General features: G+C 38.2%; 1 protein-coding gene across 19 annotated transcripts in view; it reads right to left on the bottom strand.

The window, feature by feature from the left end:
- EPB41 (erythrocyte membrane protein band 4.1) overlaps window positions 1-20,395 on the bottom strand; it is a 180,998-nt gene that overhangs the window by 46,202 nt on the left and 114,401 nt on the right. For 16 of the 19 annotated variants that reach the window (XM_055398164.2, XM_055398151.2, XM_088844388.1 and 13 more), the window contains exons 9-12: window positions 17,387-17,539; window positions 14,852-14,949; window positions 13,269-13,441; window positions 1,798-1,991 (exon numbers count right to left, since the gene is read on the bottom strand). In XM_055398164.2, the coding sequence (XP_055254139.2) occupies window positions 1,798-1,991; window positions 13,269-13,441; window positions 14,852-14,949; window positions 17,387-17,539 (618 nt within the window). The remainder of the gene's footprint in view (window positions 1-1,797; window positions 1,992-13,268; window positions 13,442-14,851; window positions 14,950-17,386; window positions 17,540-20,395) is intronic. The other 3 variants (XM_088844345.1, XM_088844330.1, XM_088844377.1) reach the window with 1 other exon arrangement.

Genomic DNA, 20,395 nt, shown 5'->3' with positions numbered 1-20,395 from the left:
GATAAATACGCACATGAGGAAAGGTACCGTCTCCACACCTGCAAAACAGGTCTTGTCAAATGACTCAAGATGCCAAAAAGCTCTCTCTATCTGGCACCAAATTAGTGTTAGGTAATGAGATTTCCACAATTACAGGGCTACTTTATTACTACTGCTGCTTTATATAGTAAAAACAGCTTCAGGCAAATGCTATAATTAGTTTCTAACCGCTACAAATAAAATTAACTCAAGTCACTGTTAGCTCTGTCACTATTAGTACAGTAATAGAAGGTTATCAGAAGTGACTTTCAGTCTGATCTCAATACAAGTATCTCAAAATGTATTTATATAGAATCAACCAGCAAGAAGGCCCGCTACTGGCACCTAAATGGTGAGCATATAACAGGAAGTGATCTCTCCACTCTGCTGAGGTCCCAAGAGCAAAGGGAACCTATTCATGAAGATACTTTTGTCTGCCAGATAGGTAAAAGAACAAGGAAGTTAGCACAAAGCCAAAGGAATCTTAACCACCAGAAAGATTCCCTTGCCACTTCCAGTAATTCAACATTTTCAGTTAGCAATATAAATGAAAAGATAGTCAAAGTGCCAGGTAAGCTACCCTAACATTAAAAGCTGAAGTAGTCTAGCATCAAAAACGCACTGTTGATACTGAACCTTGTGGCCAATGTCAAGCACATTTGGCTAGATACAAAAATGTAAACGCTTACCATTCATTCAATCTCCCCCTACCTCTGGACTCAAGTTGGTCTCAAAGGACAGTGAGAACTATGTCACACTGAATACTTCTTTAATACAATCAAAACAGAGCCAGACTGGCCATGCTTTATAGATAAACTAGATATTGAACTGGCTCCAAAAGAACAGAATTAATTGATCGATCTGCCAGGGTGAGAGCACTTACTAAGGTCTTACACAGTTTTATATTTCTTAACAGATGTATAAAAATGTAGCTTTTCTTATAAAGATTGTTTCTATTAATTTCTGTTGTCAACAGTGAGACCTGTATTTACTTTAATAAATCTGAACTGACACCTCAACTCCATCGCTGCTTAAATGTATTTTCAAAAGCTCATCTACATATAAAAGATTAGTTCAGGTACAGTTACTCCTGGGAAATCAACTAATGAAACTTGTGACTTTTCAACAAAGTTCAGTGACTGTGGTACAATCAACTCAGAACTATAAACAATTCAGTAGCATAACTTTCCTTACATAATGGGTCTTCCTTTTATAAAGTTACTTAAGATTTTGAACCACCACATATATGTGCTTCATATAGTATCTAGATATTCTTTGGGCACATTACACATATATCCATTTTAGGAAATCAAATTATCTTTTAATCATACTAGCTGAGCTTACTCTTAGAAAGGAATGTGGAGATTCCTTCTGGATGAGTAAAAATTATTTTTAAAAGCAGGTGATCCCAGTGCTGGTGAGTTTTACAGACTTAGTTTTTAAAATTTAAGTTGGGTAAAGCTGTGTGTCACCTGAAAACATCTGGGACAGCTTACAATCTTCATGGCATAATTCTTTGAAAACATTTTACAGGTTTACAGGGAGTTACCTTCTTTCAGAAAGAGTGAGGAAGAAATAACTTCATTAGGATTTAACAAAAACCAGTGCTTTGAGTGGACGGAGAAGCCTGGTAGGCTACAGTCCACGGGGTCTCAAAGAGTCAGACACAACTGAGTGACGGGACGGACGGACGGAGTGCTTTGAGAACCCTCCTGGTCAAGGAGTTAACACTTCTGAACCAGAAAGTGAGTGAGCTGGACCTTTGGGCTTACGACGTACCTTCCATGCTTCTGTGGGCTCTGGCTCAGCATCCTCAGGTGGTGCCTCTTCCTGTTTCACTTCAACCTGCACCGTTTCCTTCTGTGCTTTCTTGACAGGCGCACCTGGGACACCACCTTCTGTGGCTTGACTTGGAGCAATGGCTGGTGCAGAGGTGGGCCGAGGACTTCGGTCTGCTGACTCAACGGCTGCTGCTGCATGAAAAAGACAAACGTGAAAGAGAAGTGAAGGCAAGAGTCATTGAACCACCTTCACAGCCACCAGATGAAATAACTGTGGCTTCAGGACATGTACAAGTGTTACAGTGTCCAGTGGCCAACATACAGAAGGTAAAAAAATGACTTATTAGTGTTCTGGCAGGTGACCAACGGCTATAATGGCCATAAAAATGTTAGAAGAACCCTGACAGAAAAGCTAAAAACTCCTGATGATGATCATATTCTATAAAGGGCAGGATGGGAGGCAGGACAGGGGATGAATGTGGACAGTAAAATACAAAAAAAAAAAAAGAAAAGCTCATTTTATTAAAAATTTGGCAAGATTGTTTAACCTTATAATCTATTAGCTTCAAGAATTGCAAGGTAGTCTATGAAGGATAAAAAGGGTTAATTAAGTCTGATTTCTTCCAGGAAGACTTTTTGAAATAAAGATGCATTTACTTATAGGTGATTTCAGTAACCTAAAAATATATTCTAGAAAAGAGGATTAAGTCTGATTTTTCTGTTAAGCCTCCTTGGAATGATTACAAAATAACTTGGGATAAAGGAATCTTCTTATAAGACATATACACTTTTTGATGGTTATTTAAGAGCAAATCTTTGAACCAGACACTTTCCTTTTTAACTTTTTTATTAAAAAGTAAAATTCAATCCATTCAACTAGTTTATGTCTTTTGGTTGGGGCATTTAATCCATTTGTAGAATAGTCTCTGACATAAATTGCAGCAAGATCTTTTTTGACCCACTTCCTAGAGTAACGAAAATAAAAACAAAAATAAACCAATGGAACCTAATTAAACTTAAAGCTTTTGCACAGCAAAGAAAACTATGAACAAAACAAAAAGACAACCCACAGAATGGGAGAGAATATTTGCAAACAAAGTGACCCACAAGGGATTAATTTCCAAAATACACAAACAGGTTATGCAGCTCGATATCAAAAAAACAAACAACCCAATCAAAAAATGGGTGGAAGATCTAAATAGGCATTTCTCCAAAGAAGACATGCAGATGACCAAGAGCCACATGAAAAGATGCTCAACATCACTAATTATTAGAGAAATGCAAATCAAAACTACAATGAGGTATCACATCAGTCAGAATAGCCATCATCAAAGAAGTCTACAAACAATAAATGCTACAGAGAGTGTGGAGAAAGGGAACCCTTCTACACTGCTAGTGGGAGTATAAATTGGTACAGCCATTATGGAGAACAGTATGCACATTCCTTAAAACACTAAAGACAGAGCTATCATATGATCCAGCCATTCCACTCCTGGGCATATATCTGGAGAAAATCATAATGCAAAAAGTTACACGCACCCTAATATTCACTGCAGCATTATTTACAACAGCAACCTAAATGTCCATCGATGGATGAATGAATAAATAAAGATGTGGCATGTATATACAATGGAATATTACTCATCCATAGAAAAGAACAAGATAATGCCATTTGCAAGGACACAGATGGACCTAGAGATTGTCATACTGCATGAAGTCAGACACAAAAGACAAATATCATATGTTACCACTTATGTATGGAATATTTAAAAAAAAAAAAAAAAAAAACAGTGTTACTGGGTTGGCCAAAGAGTTTACTGAGGTTTTTCCATTACATCATATGGAAAAAACCCGAATGAACTTTTTGGCCAACCCAATACAAATGAACTTATTTACAAAACAGAAATAGATCGACAGATGTAGAAAACAAACTTATGGTTACTAAAGGGGAAAGGGGTGGAGAGGAATAAATTGGGAGATTGGGACTGACATATACATACTGCTACATATAAAATAGATAACTAATAATAACCTACTGTATAGAACAGGGAATTCTACTCAATACGCTGTAATGACCTATTGGGAAAGCAATCTAAAAAGAATGGAGATATATATATATACACATCTGATTCACTGTGCTGTATAGCAGAAACTAACACGTTGTAAATCAACTATACTCTAATAAAAATTAATTTAAAAAATAAAATAAATTCAAAACCTACAGTCTTTAGTCCTTAAAATAATCAAAACAACACTTTGAGTTCTACCCTACTCTCTTCCAGAGTCTTATCAATCCACATCATCACTCCCATTCTCTAACATATTTAGAGCAGTAGTTCTCAACCAGGGATGATTTTGCCCACCACCCCAAGAACATTTGGCAATATGTGGAAACATGTTTGGTTGTCACAAATGAGGAGAGAAGTAGGAAGGGGTACTGGCTCTAGTGTGTACAGAATAAGCTTGCGAGGTTAATTAACACTAATTTAGGGCAAAGACTATATAGATTGCTTTAGAGGGAATTGCTTTTGAACTGTGGTGCTGGAGAAGACTTTTGAGAGTCCCTTGGACTGCAAGGAGATCCAACCAGTTCATCCTAAAGGAGATCAGTCCTGGGTGTTCATAGGAAGGACTGATGTTGAAGCTGAAACTCCAACACTTTGGCCACCTGATGTGAAGAGCTGACTCATTTTAAAAGACCCTGATGCTGGGAAAGATTGAGGGCGGGAGCAGAAGGGGACGACAGAGGATGAGATGGCTGGATGGCATCACTGACTCAAAGGACATGGGTTTGGGTGAACTCCAGAAGTTGGTGATGGACAGGGAGGCCTGGCATGCTGTGGTTCACGCTGTCGCAAAGAGTCGGACAAAACTGAGCGACTGAACTGATTTAGAGGGAATATACAATATATGCTTATGACAAAAGTTTGATCTTTTCACAGAGTTAAGAGCTGTTTTCGTTTGGATTACTGGGCATCTAAGTTTCACATCACTCACTTAAAAACAATCACTCATACTCTTTTTATGATTTTTATCTTCATTCTTTCAGCAACTAAAAGAGGACATCCATACACTCTGCAGTAAGAGCCCACTGGCAATGTCTAGAAATGCAATGTGTTTCCATATGATTTAATATTTTTGATCATTAACCTTCAGTGCTGAGACTTTAAAATCTTAATTAAATTACATGGGAATCTGTATAATTTTTATTATACACTTTCCTGCATTATTAAATTGAGTATACTGAATTTAACTTTTCCTGATAAATTTAGATTCATAAGCAGTAAAAATTAGGTAAAACAAAAGGAATTCCATGAATGAGGACAGATTTAAAAATTGAAATTCACAAGAATTTCATATACACAACACCAAAAAAGAAATGCTTGATGTACTATAATGAGCTCTAGAGAAAGAAATCACTCCTCAGGGGATACACAGGAAAAAAACAACAGAAACCCAAGGGTCTAATTTATCTTTCAGTAGAAACTCTGTAGCCTCTTGCAAGTCCCTGCTCTTCATGGGTGCTCTAAGCCCATCAATGCAAGAATGGCAGATGGCAGACCAAATCTAACAACACAGGGGAATGTGACAAAATATTTTGCTCACAGTTGTGTTAAAGTATCATTATACATGTGTATTCACACCTCCTCTCAAAGAATTAATTCGACTCTGTCTGGCATCAGAGAAGCATAGCCCATGCTTTCACCATGTGTTATTTTGCCACTTGCATTTGGTTTTAATCCAACACTAATATTGCAGAGCCAAATGATTTAAGTTTTCAGTATTCCTAGCCCTGGCAATCTGTGCTATATAAGGAAAAGTAGGTATAAGTGTGGTAACTGGCAGTTAGAAACAGAGGCGGAAAGTTGCATCATTTGCAAAATACGGAAGACATTAACTCTATGGGAAGTTTAGCTCAGTTGCTCAGCCATGTCCGACTCAGGGATCCCATGGACAGCAGCACACCAGGCTTCCCTGTCCATCACCAACTTCTGGAGCTTGTTCAAACTCACATCCATTGAGTCAATGATGCCATCCAACTATCTCATCCTCTGTCATCCCCTTCTCCTCCTGTCTTCAGTCTTTCCCAGCATCAGGGTCTTTTCAAATGAGTCAGCTCTTCGCATCAGGTGGCCAAAGTATTGGAGCTCCAGTTCTTCCAATGAATGTTCAGGACTGATCTCCTTTAGGATGGACTGGTTGGATCTCCTTGCAGTCCAAGGGACTCTCAAGAGTCTTCTCCAACACCACAGTTCAAAAGCATCAATTCTTTAGCATTCAGCTTTCTTTATGGTCTAACTCTCACATACATACAAGACTACTGGAAAAACCATAGCTTTGACTAGACAGACCTTTGTTGGCAAAGTAATGTCTCTGCTTTTTAATATGCTATCTACTTAGGTCATAACTTTTCTTCCAAGGAGCAAGCATTTTTTAACTTCATGGCTGCAGTCACCAGCTGCAATGATTTTGGAGCCCAAAGAAATAAAGTCTCTCACTGTCTCCATTGTTTCCCCATCTATTTCCCCAACACTATGGGAAAGCTGGATATAAAAATACTTTACAAATCCTAAATATTAATAACTTTAAAGTCATACCTAGATCTTTGTATTTTTTTCTTACAGGTTAATATTATTTCAAGAGTATGTTGAGCAAAAACTTAACTATGTACACATTGATATGCAATTTAAGCATAAAATATCACCTAGGACCTCTGGAGAGAAGCAAATTCCTTTTCTCCATAAAAAGGCTATAAAAAGTATGGATCACAACAGAGAATCATGGTAGTGACTGTGGTTCTTGTCTTTTTATTTTTTAATTTTTCCTGTATTTTTAAACAACTTGAGATATAAGTCACATACTATAAAATTCACCCATTCAGACTGTATAATTCAATGCTTTTTCATATACTCAGTGTTGGAGGTAGTGATTACTTTTGAAGATATTCTGACTTTTCAGTTTTATGAGTTCATTTGTTAGCTATTAAAAGATTTTGGTGCATATATAGAGAACATTTAACGCTAAAAATGGAATTATTTCCCATTTCTGAAGGTCTAGACAAGGAAGAGTCCTGGTTGTGATCAGTTTGTGAGACCATTAACTCCAGTGTTATATTGCTCTTATCTGACAACAACAGAATCGAATTATTTATTAGAGCAGTAAAGAGTAAAACTCAAAACAATCATATTGAGTAAAGGGAGTCTTAAATTCTAGTTCTAGCTCTGTTACCAGCACAATTTCTGCTAGGATGGCACAGGTACAATGGGTATGCAATGGGTCAGTGGTTCCATTATCAGAGGAGCATCATTCATCTTTGGATCTTGAAAAAACGAACAAAAAAACCCAGCTGACGCTCATCTCCGCCACAGACAGATGTGGTATTTAATAGTGAAGCTTGGGCATTTGTTTTGTTTTAAAGCTCCAAAGACGACATGGATGTATTCCCCTGGCAAGAATCACTGCAACCACTACTCACAGGACGGATACGGCTTGGTGTGTGAACCTAGGAAGTTATATGACTGTTTTGTGCCCCAGTTTCCTCAATAGTAAAACAAGAATTCCTAAACACTTCTTGTCCACTAGATTGTTGGCACTAAACAGGAATATATAGAAATCGTTTGAAAATCAAAAAAAATTCCACAAAAATATAAGCTGAAAAATCCTTGTCATCATTATTAGCATATTCTTGTGATCTCCTACTCTATCATATAAATTGGGATCTGAATCAGTTTTAGTTCTTTAGCTGGTAAAGCAGATGCTCTGAGCACCAGATATAACAAAAGAGAAAGGGAATGTTCATTAAAATGAGGTTTCTTATAAAGTAATACTAATTAAAGTTTCCCTAATATACCATCTTGAGCTTAGAGGCTTATATTAATTTTTTTTAAAAAAGGGAGGCCTAATAGGGGACAGTCTCTCTATTAAGAAGAATGGAAAAGGATCTGGGAAAAGGAGGAAAAATAGTTTTTATAGACATGTTTTCAAATTCTTATACTGAGCAGACAGAACACAGAGAAACAGAAGACATGTGAAAACAGAACTACAAAAAATGTCCTACTCAGTTTATATGCAATCTAGATGTTTAAAGGATAATATATATAAAATATTTAGAACAGTACCTAGAGCACGCTAAGTGCTCAATGAACTGCCTAATGAAATCTTTTATCCTTCCTCTTCTATGGAAAATAAGTTATCTTGGTGAAGGATAAAAAACATGGTACTGGCAGAACAGTTGAATCCCAGGGACGGCGGAGCCTGGTGGCTGCTGTCTATGGGGTTGCAAAGAGTCGGACACGACTGAAGCGACTTAGCTGCAACAGCAGCAGCAACAACTCTGTCACTATGTGATGTTAGGCAAGTCACTTAAAGTCTAAGGTTAGGTTGTAAGAAATAATAAACATCAATGGATATTCTTTTAAGAAATTAGAAAAAGAACAGTTCAAAAAAAAGTAAAAAGAAAATAATAAAAATACTAGCTGGCAAAAACTAAATTAAAAATATATGACAGAAAGAAAACAAAACCCAAAACTGGTTCTTTGGAAAGATTATAAAATTAACAGATCCGTTGCAAGCTTGTTAAAAATAAAAAAAAGAGGGATAGGTGTATAACACCTATATGAGGAACATAGAAGGGGACACTGCTGTAGATCTTACATATTAAAAAGATACAACTTTATGGAAATAAACTTGAAAATTTAGATGGAATGGGCATTTCCTAGAAAAAGCACAATTACCAAAACTGAAACAAGAACTAGAACATCTTAATAGTCCTTTCTAATAAAGACATTGAATCCGGAAGCAAAGAACCCTGCCACAAAGGGGTCTTTAGAACCAGCTGGCTAGAATTTATAGGTGAATTCTTCCCAAACATTAAGGAAGAAATAATACCAATCTTACCCAAACTCTTCCAGATAACAGAAAGAGGGGATACTTCTCAATTTACTTTGAGGCCAGCATAAACTTGATACTACAACCTGACAATATTTACAAGAAAGGAAAATTACAGGCCGGTCTCTCTCATAAATATCACTGCAGAAAGCCTTAAATGACATAAGAAGAATATATTATGATCAAATTGAGTTTACTTCAAGAATGCCAAGAAGGCTTAACAATAGAAAGTCAATCAGTGTAAGCCATCATGTAACATAAAGAAGGAGAAAAATCCTATTACTATATCAACTAATGAAGTGAAAAGCTTTTGATAAAAGTCGCCATTCATTCATGATAAAAACTCTCAGAAGTTTCCTTCTCTGATAAGAGGTAGCTACGTAAAACCCAGAGCAAACATCACACTTAATGATGAAATACTGATGCTTTCTCCCTGAGATTGAGAGTGAGACAAGAGTATATAAAGAATACCCACAAACTAATAAGACAGGCAGCCCAATAAAAATACGAGCAAAAGATTTGAACAGGCACTTCAGAAATAATGATGTGCAAGTAGCTATAAATTATGAAAAGGTACTTAAGTTCATTAGTCATCCGGATATGAGAGAAAACTTTTTTATGGTCAAAAAAGTTCATTTGGGTTTTTCTATAATATCTTAGATTTTCCCCCTAAGAACACAGTGTATAACTTAATAAGAACTTGCCAATATTAGTCAATACACAGAGACATCAAGGTTTTTAAAATCTTGAACTATGAGGTTTCTACAGCCAGAAAAAGAGAAACAGTCAACATATGATTTCTACAAGGAATAGAAGAGTCTTTCTAAGTAAAACTTTCTAATTTGGTCAAAGTACCAAAGCTCAATAACCCTTGAACTGTTGGTTATTTTGCTATTAGAAATAAAAGATACATCAGGCATAATATCTATATAACAAAGAAATTTCATTAAGTGGAAAATGCCATGGAATATGGTTTTGGATAGACCTGGGTTTTTGTTTAAGCTATCTATGAGATCTTGAACAAGCTGCTTAAAATTTCCAATTACAGTTTTCTCACTGAAAAATGGGGATAAAATAATGGGAATGATAGCTCTCCAAAACTAAACTGGAGGTAGGGTGATTTATTGGACAAGAAGGTGATGCCTGATGTTATTATAAGAATATGGCAGGACTTTCCTTGTTAAGGGAAGAATCTGGTTGAGAATCCAATCGCCAGTGCAGGGGACATGGGTTTGATCCCTGGTGCAGGAAGATTCCAAATGCCACGGGGCAACTAAGCCATGAGCCACAATTACTGAGCCCGCATGCTACAACTACTGAAGCCTTTGAAACTGGAGCCTGTGCTCAGCAACAAGAAGCTACTGCAATGAAAAGGCCATGCGCTGCAATGAAGAGTAACCCCCACTCACCACAACCAGAGAAGGCCCATGCAGAGCAATGAAGACCAAGTGCAACCAAAAATTAAATAAATTTAATTTAAAAATTTTTTAATTAAAAAAATTATTTTAAATAAGAATATGGCAGATATGAGGACTGAGTCTTCATATCTTAGACTTAGGATGTCCAACTCTGCTCCTCTCTCAGACTTTTGCACTGTACTAAATGATCGAGCCTAGGAAAAATCTTGATTTTCTTTTCCTTACCATCTCCAATACTCAATTTACCAGTAATCCTGTCAGGCCTGGCTTTTGAATTATATCCCTGATCAGTTTTCACTATCTTTAATGCCAGTACTCAAGTCCTAGCTGCTGCCATCTCTTATGCAAATCCAGCAACAGACTTCACCATTATTCTGCTTTTCTACTCCTGAAGTGGAGATCTTTGCACTAGCCACATGTGTCTATTTATATTTAGTTTAAAATAAGTTTCTCAGTTTCATAGCCACATTTCAGGTTCATAATGGCCACAGGTGGCTACTAGCTATCGAACTGGACATCACAAAACAGAAAAATTTCATCAGCACAGAAAGTTCTATGGGAAGGCACTGATCTAGACAACTGCCAAGCTCACTCCTACCTCCAGGGCTTCATACTCACTACTCTCTCTTCAAGAATATTCTGCCCCCAGATTTATTTATTTAACCTCATAATTCAGGTTTCAGTTCAGATGAAGCTCATCAAAGAAACCTTCTGAATTTAGATTGGACCACTCAGTCTGACTCATTAGAAAAGACCCTGAAGCTGGTAAAGATAGAGGGAAGGAGGAAAAGGGGACGACAGAGGATGAGATGGTTGGATGGCATCACTGACTCAATGGACATGAGTTTAAGCAAATTCTGGGAGATGGTGAAGGTCAGGGAAGCCTGGCGTGCTGCAGTCTATGGGGTCACAAAGAGTTGGACACAACTGAGCGACTGAACAACAATTCAGCCTGCAACAGCTTCTCAACTGCCCCATCCCCAGACACTCTCCCTCCCATTACTCTGTTTTGTTTTCTTTATAGCACTTATTACTATCTGAACTTGTTCTGTTTTGCTTCTCTTTCTACCCATAAAACATAAGCCCCATGAGAACAGAACCATGTTTGTATGTTCACACCTGTATCTCCAGTAACTAGAATAAAACCTGACACACAGAAATGTACAACAAACTGTTGAACAAAGTAGTAAATGAGTTAAGTACCCAACAACCAACAAGTACTCCAATCCACTTACCTGCGATCATATCTTAAGAAAAATTATTTAATCTCTGAGCTTAATTTCTGTGTGTGTGCTATTCACTCAGTTGTCTCCAGCTCTTTGTGACTCCATAGACTGTAGCCTGCCAGGCTCCTCTGTCCAAGGAATTCTCCAGACAAGAATACTGGAGTGGGTTGCCATTTCCTTCTCCAGAGAATCTTCCCAATCCAGGGATCAAGGTCTCCTGCATTGCAGGTGGATTCCTTACCATCTGAGCCACCAGGGAACTTAATTCTGAGTGTTATCATGAAGAATAAATAAATCAAAGACTACAATCTGCCTTGTAGAGAAACACCAGAAAGAAAGAAACTTGATGTGCAGTACAGAAACAAAAGTTCTACTGCTTGGATAATTTCCCCGTGTGGCTAACCCATTCCTGATTCCTTTAAAGTGAGTTAGGTGTTTCTGATACATGCTCCCGCTATGCAACAAACCAGAATACAGCTGCATATTTCTGGATAGTAATTAACAAAATAATAATTCTGTGGCCAGAATATTAACAGTATCTTAATGATACTTAATATTTTAGTATCAATTATTAAGTGCCAACCACTGTGCTAAGCATATCATCTCATTTAGTTCTCATGAAAATTCGAGGTAATATTATAGTCTCATCATACCCACTTTATGAATGAGAAAACTCAGACAAACAGATTAAGTAACTCATTCAAGAAGATAGATCATAAATGTAGTGGCTGAGACTGGGAACCAGGTCTGATTCTGTAACCCAAACCTTTAACTACTGTTAACATGCACCTTGCTTTTACAGTAGACAGCATAGAGCTGCAATCAGCAATACTCTATTTTGCTTACTGTCTTCTGAACATTTTGGAGAAGGCAATGGCAAGCCACTCCAGTACTCTTGCCTGGAAAATCCCATGGATGGAGGAGCCTGGTAGGCTGCAGTCCATGGGGTCACTAAGAGTCAGGCACGACTGAGTGACTTCACTTTTCACTTTCACACATTGGAGAAGGAAATGGCAACCCACTCCAGTGTTCTTGCCTGGAGAATCCCAGGGATGGGTAAGCCTAGTGGGCTGCCATCTATGGGGTCGCACAGAGTCAGACATGACTGAAGCGACTTGGCAGCAGCAGCAGCAGCTTCTGAACATTTATTTATTAGCAACCTCTTTTTAGTGGCATAAAGAACTGAATATGGCTTGGGAATTCCCTGGATGTTCAGTGGTTAGGACTCAGCACTTTCATTGCTGGGGCCTGGGTTCAATCCCTGGTCAGGGAACTAAGATCCTGCATGCCATGTGGCACAGCCAGGGGAAAAAAAAAAAACTGGATATGGCTTATTACTTCATTTCATTAATGCTAATGCTCTAAAATCCTTAAGACTAAACTTAGAAAAACTGAAACAGATCTTCTGTCAGTATATACAATCATGAAACATTTATTTCCTCCTTTTATTTAAACAAAATTTGGAGACTCCAATAATAGGATTGTTTTTTCTCTCTATAATTGACACATGACAAACATTCTAAACTTTTTCAACGACTGGCACAGCACTAGAGTGAGACAGACCCTCTCCCTCTTTTCTACTTGAAAAATAACTACTTAAGAATGTCCAAGAGGGCGTTAATGTAGTATTTTACATTAGGTTTCTCCCTGTGGCAGAGAATTTTGAATTCTAATTCTACTGGTATTTAACCTACCAGACCTAGCAGTGGGACCCTGATCTAGTTACTTCTCTCTCTGAACCTTTTTTCTCCTTTTCTTAAGGTGATTTCACCGAAGTATACAATTAGTAAGATCCTTTTCATTTTCCACTGACATTCTTTGATTCTCTTATAGATAACTGTACTTTCTTTGCACCTGATCACATCCAATAACCACATTTCCTTTATCTCTCTCTAAAGAGTTAGGATGACAAGAAATCATTAATTCTCGGTACAAACCTCCATCAAGGCTTCGGGATGCCCGTTTGCTTGCCGTGCGCTCAAAGTGTGGGGCAGGCCTGTCAATCAGAGCACTAGCTTGCCTGGTCTGAGCCTGAGTTCGGCCACTGTATCGGAATTTGGATCCCAGGGCAAGAAATTTGCTTTTAGGAATGGTGTCTGTAGATGTCAGTCTGGAGGGAAAAAACATAAAAATCATATATTATATACATTATCTTACTCTAATGAGACTGAAATTAAATCCAAAATCAAGAATTAAAAAGTTTCATAATGGTCATCAGTTCAGTCGCTCAATCGTGTCCAACTCTTTGCGACCCCATGAACCACAGCATGCCAGGCCTCCCTGTTCATCACCAACTCCCAGAGTCCCAAACCCATGTTCATCAAGGCAGTGATGCCATCCAACCATCTCATCCTCTGCCGCCCCCTTCTCCTCTTGTCCTCAGTCTTGCCCAGCATCAGGTTTTTTTCCAGTGAGTTGGCTCTTTCCAACAGGTGGCCTAAGTATTGGAGTTTCAGCTTCAGCTATCAGTTCTTCTAATGAATATTCAGGACTGATTTCCTTTAGGATGGACTGGTTGGATCTCCTTGCAGTCCAAGGGACTCTCAAGAGTCTTCTCCAACACCACAGTTCAAAAGCATCAATTCTTCGGCGCTCAGCTTTCTCTACAGTCCGGCTCTCACATCTATACATGACTACTAGAAAAATCATAGCTTTGACTAGATGGATCTTTGTTGGCAAAGTAATGCCTCTGCTTTTTAACATGCTATCTAGGTTGGTCATAGCTTTTCTTCCAAGGAGCAATTGTCTTTTAATTTCAAGGCTGCAGTCACCATTGGCAGTGATCTTGCAGTCCAAGAAAATAAAATATGTCACTGTTTCCATTGTTTCCCCATCTATTTGCCATAAAGTGATAGAACCAAATACCATGATCTTCATTTTTTGATCTTGAGTTTTAAGCCAGTTTTTTCACTCTCCTCTTTCACTTTCATCAAGAGGCTCTTTAGTTCTTCTTCGCTTTCTGCCATAATGGTGGTGTCATCTGCGTATCTGAGGTTATTGATATTTCTCCCAGCAATCTTGATTCCAGCTTGTGCTTCATCTAGCCTGGCATTTCACATATAAGCAGGGTGACAATATACAGCCATGACATACTCCTTTCCCAATTTAGAACCAATCTCTTGGTCCACGTCCAGTTCTAACTGCTGCTTCTTGACCTGCATACAGATTTCTCAAGAGGCAGGTCAGGTGGTCTGGTATTCCCATCTCTTGAAGAATTATCACTATACCCCTGTAACATTTTCATCACTTTATATATAAAGGAAACCAAACCTCAAAAAAGGCTACTTGCTTAAGGCCACACAGCTGTTAAGAAATAGGGTAGTCACAGAATTCAAGCCCAGAGCTCTTGTTCTACTCCCTAGAATAATAATTTTGTCAAATTTGTCTTGCTTAGGATGATCTCACCTGAGCTAAAGAAAAGACTGCCAACCATACAAAGAAGTGAATTTCAACAGCAGGCTTAAAATAGAAACACACATAAATAATTTATTCTTGAAAAATACTGAAGTGAGAACAATACCTGAAAAATGTGTGATGCTCTACACAGACTTTCCATAATTTCTTAGCTGCTCGGTAACTGGGAAGTTTGAACCCGATGGTACTTTCATACTGTTCTTGCTGTAAATATACAAATAAACATGGAACACAAAGTATTATTCAACTACAGTGATGCAGGACCAGAGACATACAGTGCTACAGAGGAGATCATTGCGAATAAAAAGAATTTAGTCTAAGGACATAAAATAGCGCTTGAAAATTTTTCCTACTTAACAAAAGAAATTTATTCACTGAGGGTAGTTTTTCATCTTATACTATTTACACATCTTATTTTGTTCAGAAACACACACTCATACATACACCGTACATTTTCTGAGATATAAATAAGTCCCATTTTGATCATCCAGACACTTCTTCCTGCATTTAGGATACTGTGACTCAAAAGATAAAGTGTCTGCCTGCAGTGCAGGAGACTCGGGTTCGATCCCTGGGTTGGGAAGATCCCCTGGAGAAGGAAATGGCAACCCACTCCAGTATTCTTGCCTGGAGAATCCCAGAGACAGAGGAGCCTGGCGGGCTACAGTCCACAGGGTCGCAAAGAGTCGGACACGACTGAGCAACTTCACTTTCACTAAGATAACAGATGATTTTTCCAATCAACCAATATTATTATGCAGTCATTTTTAGAAATAGGAACTAAAGATTGTGGTTCAAACCAGATTCTTGAATTATTAAATATCTTTTTTTTCTTTGATTGATCATTAATTTATCTAGATAACCTCTTTGACTGAAGCAAACCACATCCTGCAGGGCTACTGGAAACACTGTCCTGCTTCTCTTGCCTCTCCGTTTCTGCCTTAAGCATGCTTTATACGAGGGAAGGAAACTGACATTAACTTCTAGTGCCTATTATGGCCAATAGCACTGTGATCGGATAGTATCATCTATATTTTGACACATGAGCTTCCTCATGTGTAACTGAGATCAGAGAAGTTACTTGCTCAGTCTCACAGCTATTAAGTGGCAGAACCAGAATTTCATGGTTTCCCCTACATCAGACTACTTCTAAATCATCTACTGTAGTCATAATATTACATTCAGTTCAGTTCAGTTCAGTCACTCAGTCGTGTTCGACTCTCCGCGACCCCATGAATCACAGCACGCCAGGCCTCCCTGTCCATCACCAACTCCCGGAGTTCACTCAAACTCATGTGCACAGAGTCGGTGATGCCATCCAGCCATCTCATTCTCTGTCGTCCCCTTGTCCTCCCGCCCCCAACCTTTCCCAGCATCAGAGTCTTTTCCAGTGAGTCAACTCGTCGCACACTTCTCAAAATCCTGTCGTTCTTTATTGCTTTCTAAAGTAAGACTTTTGCATTTTTAGTATATATTATATAGTTAACATTTAAAGAAATGTGTGTGTTGTTTTTTTTTCTGCCTTCCAACATAAAAAAGGTAAGCCTGCAGAGGGAGAGACTCTTCCATTTACTGTTTCTAGTCCCTAAAATAGTGTCTGACACAAAAAAAGCTGTCAAAAAACATTTGTTGACTGAATGACTCTTGTATTTGGAACTCTTTAACTTTTGCTGCTACTGCTGCTAAGTCGCTTCAGCACTGTCCGACTCTGTGCAACCCCATAGATAGCAGGAAAAGGTAAATTATTATGGTCCTAAACAAATGCTTCAGCGATAATCCTTATCTGGAATTTTAAGGCTGCACATTCAGTATTTCCATGCTGAAACGAGTCATTTTTCACCAGTAGATGGTGATATACACACAGAAAAGCCTCTTTACATTAGTATGGTGCTTTTCTGTTGAGAGCTTTTACAGCTGTCATCTCATTTGATGTTCAAATCAACCTTGACAGAAGGAGTTACTATCCCCCTTGAGTGATAAAGAATGTCTGAGATCTGTCAAGGGTCTTTTACTTAGTAGGTGGCAGAATAGGTATTGGAACATTTTTTTTTAATTCCTACGTGAACAAGTTTCTGCTATACCATGATGGTGCTTTAATATAAGTTAAACTTAGCCAGCATTGGTATATCCTGAAAATTGACTACCAACTAATAACTGAGTTATCTGGTACAAAGTTGAACATCCAACTCTACTACAAATCTAGAACTTGACCCTGGAACACATTTCCAGTCACTACCAGAAACTACACATACAAATAAATTTATTTATATAAAGTAAAGGATTTGTGGTGCAAAATGTAAGTAATTTAACCTCACAGTTTAAACATCTCATGCTACTTAATTGAAAAATATTTTCCATCAAGTTTTTACCTGGAGTAAACAAGGAACAAGTTTATTAATCCAGACTTCACTTCTGGCCTTGGTGTATTTGCTTATGTGAAGAGAACTGTCCAGAAAACCAACAATAGTAAAGGAAAGAAGAGGCCTCGTGGGACTGATTACTTTAGGAAGCAAAATACCAGCACCTACATAGCTGGTGTAGAGAGACCTCAGAGATGATGATGTGGAAAAAAGGCATGAAGAGATGTTTCAGACATGACCTGTGTTTGATTCAGGAGGAAAGGGAATCATGAGCTCTGTACCTCTCCAGGCCGAATCTTAATGAAAAAGCTGCTACGTTTGTAAGAGATCTTCAGCACTTTGGGCCAAGGAAAGCGGTTAATTCTCAGCTTTTCTTTGTAAACCAGAAGGCCACTAGAGCACACACCTAGGATGATATCCACGCCCTCCAAGTCCTGAAGAAAAAAAGAGTTAGAATGTCAGTCTTGAGCCAAATGCTCAACATATTCGACTCTTATTAGACAATCTGAAACTATCAACAACCCAAAACAGTTACAAAGTACACAATGAAAAATGAAGCTTAACCTAACAACCATAACCTGTGGAACTATTTGGTCGATGTCAAAATGTTGTTACTATACCACATTTTTAAAAATCAACGTTATTACCTATCATAAGTATCTTTAAAATTCCAAATGACACTCTCTTAATACTACTTCTATCATCTGCTCTAAGGAAATAATTCAAATCACAGAAAAAGTTTTACACATGATAATGTTCAGAATGTTTTAAGAGTGAAAAACTGTATATAACCTAAATAATCCAAGCATTAGGGTTAAATTTTGTCCATCCATATAGTGAAACATGATGTAGCTGTTAAATAGATTAGAATTTGGAAGATAAATGGGAAAGTAACTATGTTGTTAACTTTAAGTGAAATAAAGCAGGACAAAATTGCATATATAATTTGATTCCAACAATATAAAAGATTTTCACAGAAGAAAGATGTATACACCAAAATGTTAATAATGCCATTCTTTAGGTGGTACAATTACAAGCAATTTTTTATTTTAGTTTTCTATACTTTAATTACAATAGACATGTATTGTCTTTTAAAAAGCATTCAAATGTCAAAAAACTAACACATGTATGTAAAAAATTCAAATAATACAGAAAAGTGTAAAATTTTAAAAATCTACCCTCGTCCTTCCATACTCTTTAACAGTAACCAGTACTAATTGGATAATTTCCTGAATTATCCTATTTTCTGCTGCTGCTGCTGCTGCTAAGTCACTTCAGTCGTGTCCGACTCTGAGCGACCCCATAGACGGAAGCCCACCAGGCTCCCCCGTCCCTGGGATTCTCCAGGCAAGAACACTGGAGTGGGTTGCCATTTCCTTCTCCAATGTGTGAAAGTGAAAAGTGAAAGTGAAGTCGCTCAGTCGTATCCGACACTTAGCGACCCCATGGACTGCAGCCCACCAGACTCCTCCATCCATGGGATTTTCTAGGCAAGAGTACTGGAGTGGCTTGCCATTGCCTTCTCCGATCCTACTTTCTAGGCATATACAATTATGTGTGCATAATACATATACGTGTGCTGTGTGTGTGCTAAGTCACTTCAGTTGTGTCCAACTCTCTGTGACCTTATTGACTGTAGGCTGCCAGGGTCCTCTGTCAAAGGGTTCTCCTGGCAAGAATACTGGAGTGGGTTGTCATTTCCTGCTCCAGGGGATCTTCCCAACCCAGGGATTGAACCCACATCTCTTATGTCTCCTGCATTGGCAGCTGGGTTCTTTACCACTAGCACCACATGGGAAACCCCAATATATACATACATACATGTAAATATATTATATATATATGTATATATATCACCTTTATAATGAGGAAAACAACTCGAAAAAAATTAAAATTCAGTCCTCAAGGGTGGAAACTATATCTAAACCATTTCTGTATCATCCCAAATCCTATTATTGACAATATGCTCGGTGTTTACATTGAGTTTGTTACCTGCCCATATTATTAATCACAATTGACTCAAGGAAAATAAATTTCACCTGAGTTCATCTCTACAGCTGACTATTTATTCAGATAAGTAATAAAAACCCAACGTTACAAGCTTCTAAACAACTCCTTTCCCCAAAATGAGCACAGAGAAACATATCAGTGTCTACATGTGCTATGTACAAGCACAGTGGAGAGAAAAAGAAATAATATGCAGCTTCAACTCAATGACTACATAACACAATTTCCCAGAAGATGCCCCCTTAGGTTCTTAAAGCCTGTGGGTACAATTACATCCCTCTTTTAACTAGATGTTTTGAAGAAATAATTTGCTTTACAGCATTTGGCAAAGGAATATGCTGCCTGATTCCTCATGCATTCCTGATAACTACTGAATTGACATGAGCTTCCAGCAGAAATTGAGAAGCAAAACCTCACCAGTTCAGTTCTGGACCTGATCTGATCTTCCTACCATCTACTTTTAGGAGTCACAGAAGTTATAATACCCAGCCCCAAACAATCCAGAGCAACATCAAGAAAACTCACTAACATACAAAGGAATCTTATTAGGGTTATTAAAAATCTAAATCAGGAAGAAACTTCAGAAACAGATATTCAAGTTGGGAGAAGCCTGAAAGATCACTTTAGTCCAATTACCACAAAATGTTTGAAGGTCCTTTTCAAAATTGCTACCAAGTGATTATTCTGCCTAACCTGGAATATCTCCAGAGAACTCTGTCCCTTCTGAGGTAGCCCGTCCCACCTTTGAAATAGCTCTGTTAGACAAACTGTCCAACTGAGCTGAACAGTACCTCCCTGCAGTTTCCAGTTTACCTGCTCCGGTGTTACCTCTTGGAGGCACAGTAAAACCTCTGCTTCACACACTAATCCTTGAAACCCATAAAGACTGCTATTATATCTTCCCTAAACTTTCCCTCCTGTGGGTTAAGTATCCCTATTCTTTGCCTGTTTCTCACTGGACATGGGTTTGATTCATCGTACAACCTAGTTAAATTTCTCTGAATGAATCTCCAATCATCCCTTGAGTCTTTTCCCTCACAAACTCCTCAACCTCCCCAGCCATTTCAGTATCTGAAGATGGGAGAAGTCAAGCGATATCCTGTCATTATTCATTGTGTTAGACTGCCTTGGGTTGAATGGGGATGAAAGCTCAAGTTTCCAATTACCTAACCCAGTGGTTCTCAAGTGAGCCATTTGTGTTCCTCCTGTGTGCATCAGAATCACCTGGAGAGCTTGTTAAAACAGATAGCTGGGCCCTACCCACAGAGTTTCTGATTCAGTAA

The sequence above is a fragment of the Moschus berezovskii genome, chromosome 2 (assembly GCF_049115385.1).
Source record: "Moschus berezovskii isolate FMDL1 chromosome 2, NW_MosBer_1.0, whole genome shotgun sequence".
NCBI lineage: Eukaryota > Metazoa > Chordata > Mammalia > Artiodactyla > Moschidae > Moschus > Moschus berezovskii.
The sequence above is the reverse complement of the archived record's forward strand: the minus strand, read 5'-3'. Positions and strand labels throughout refer to the sequence as shown.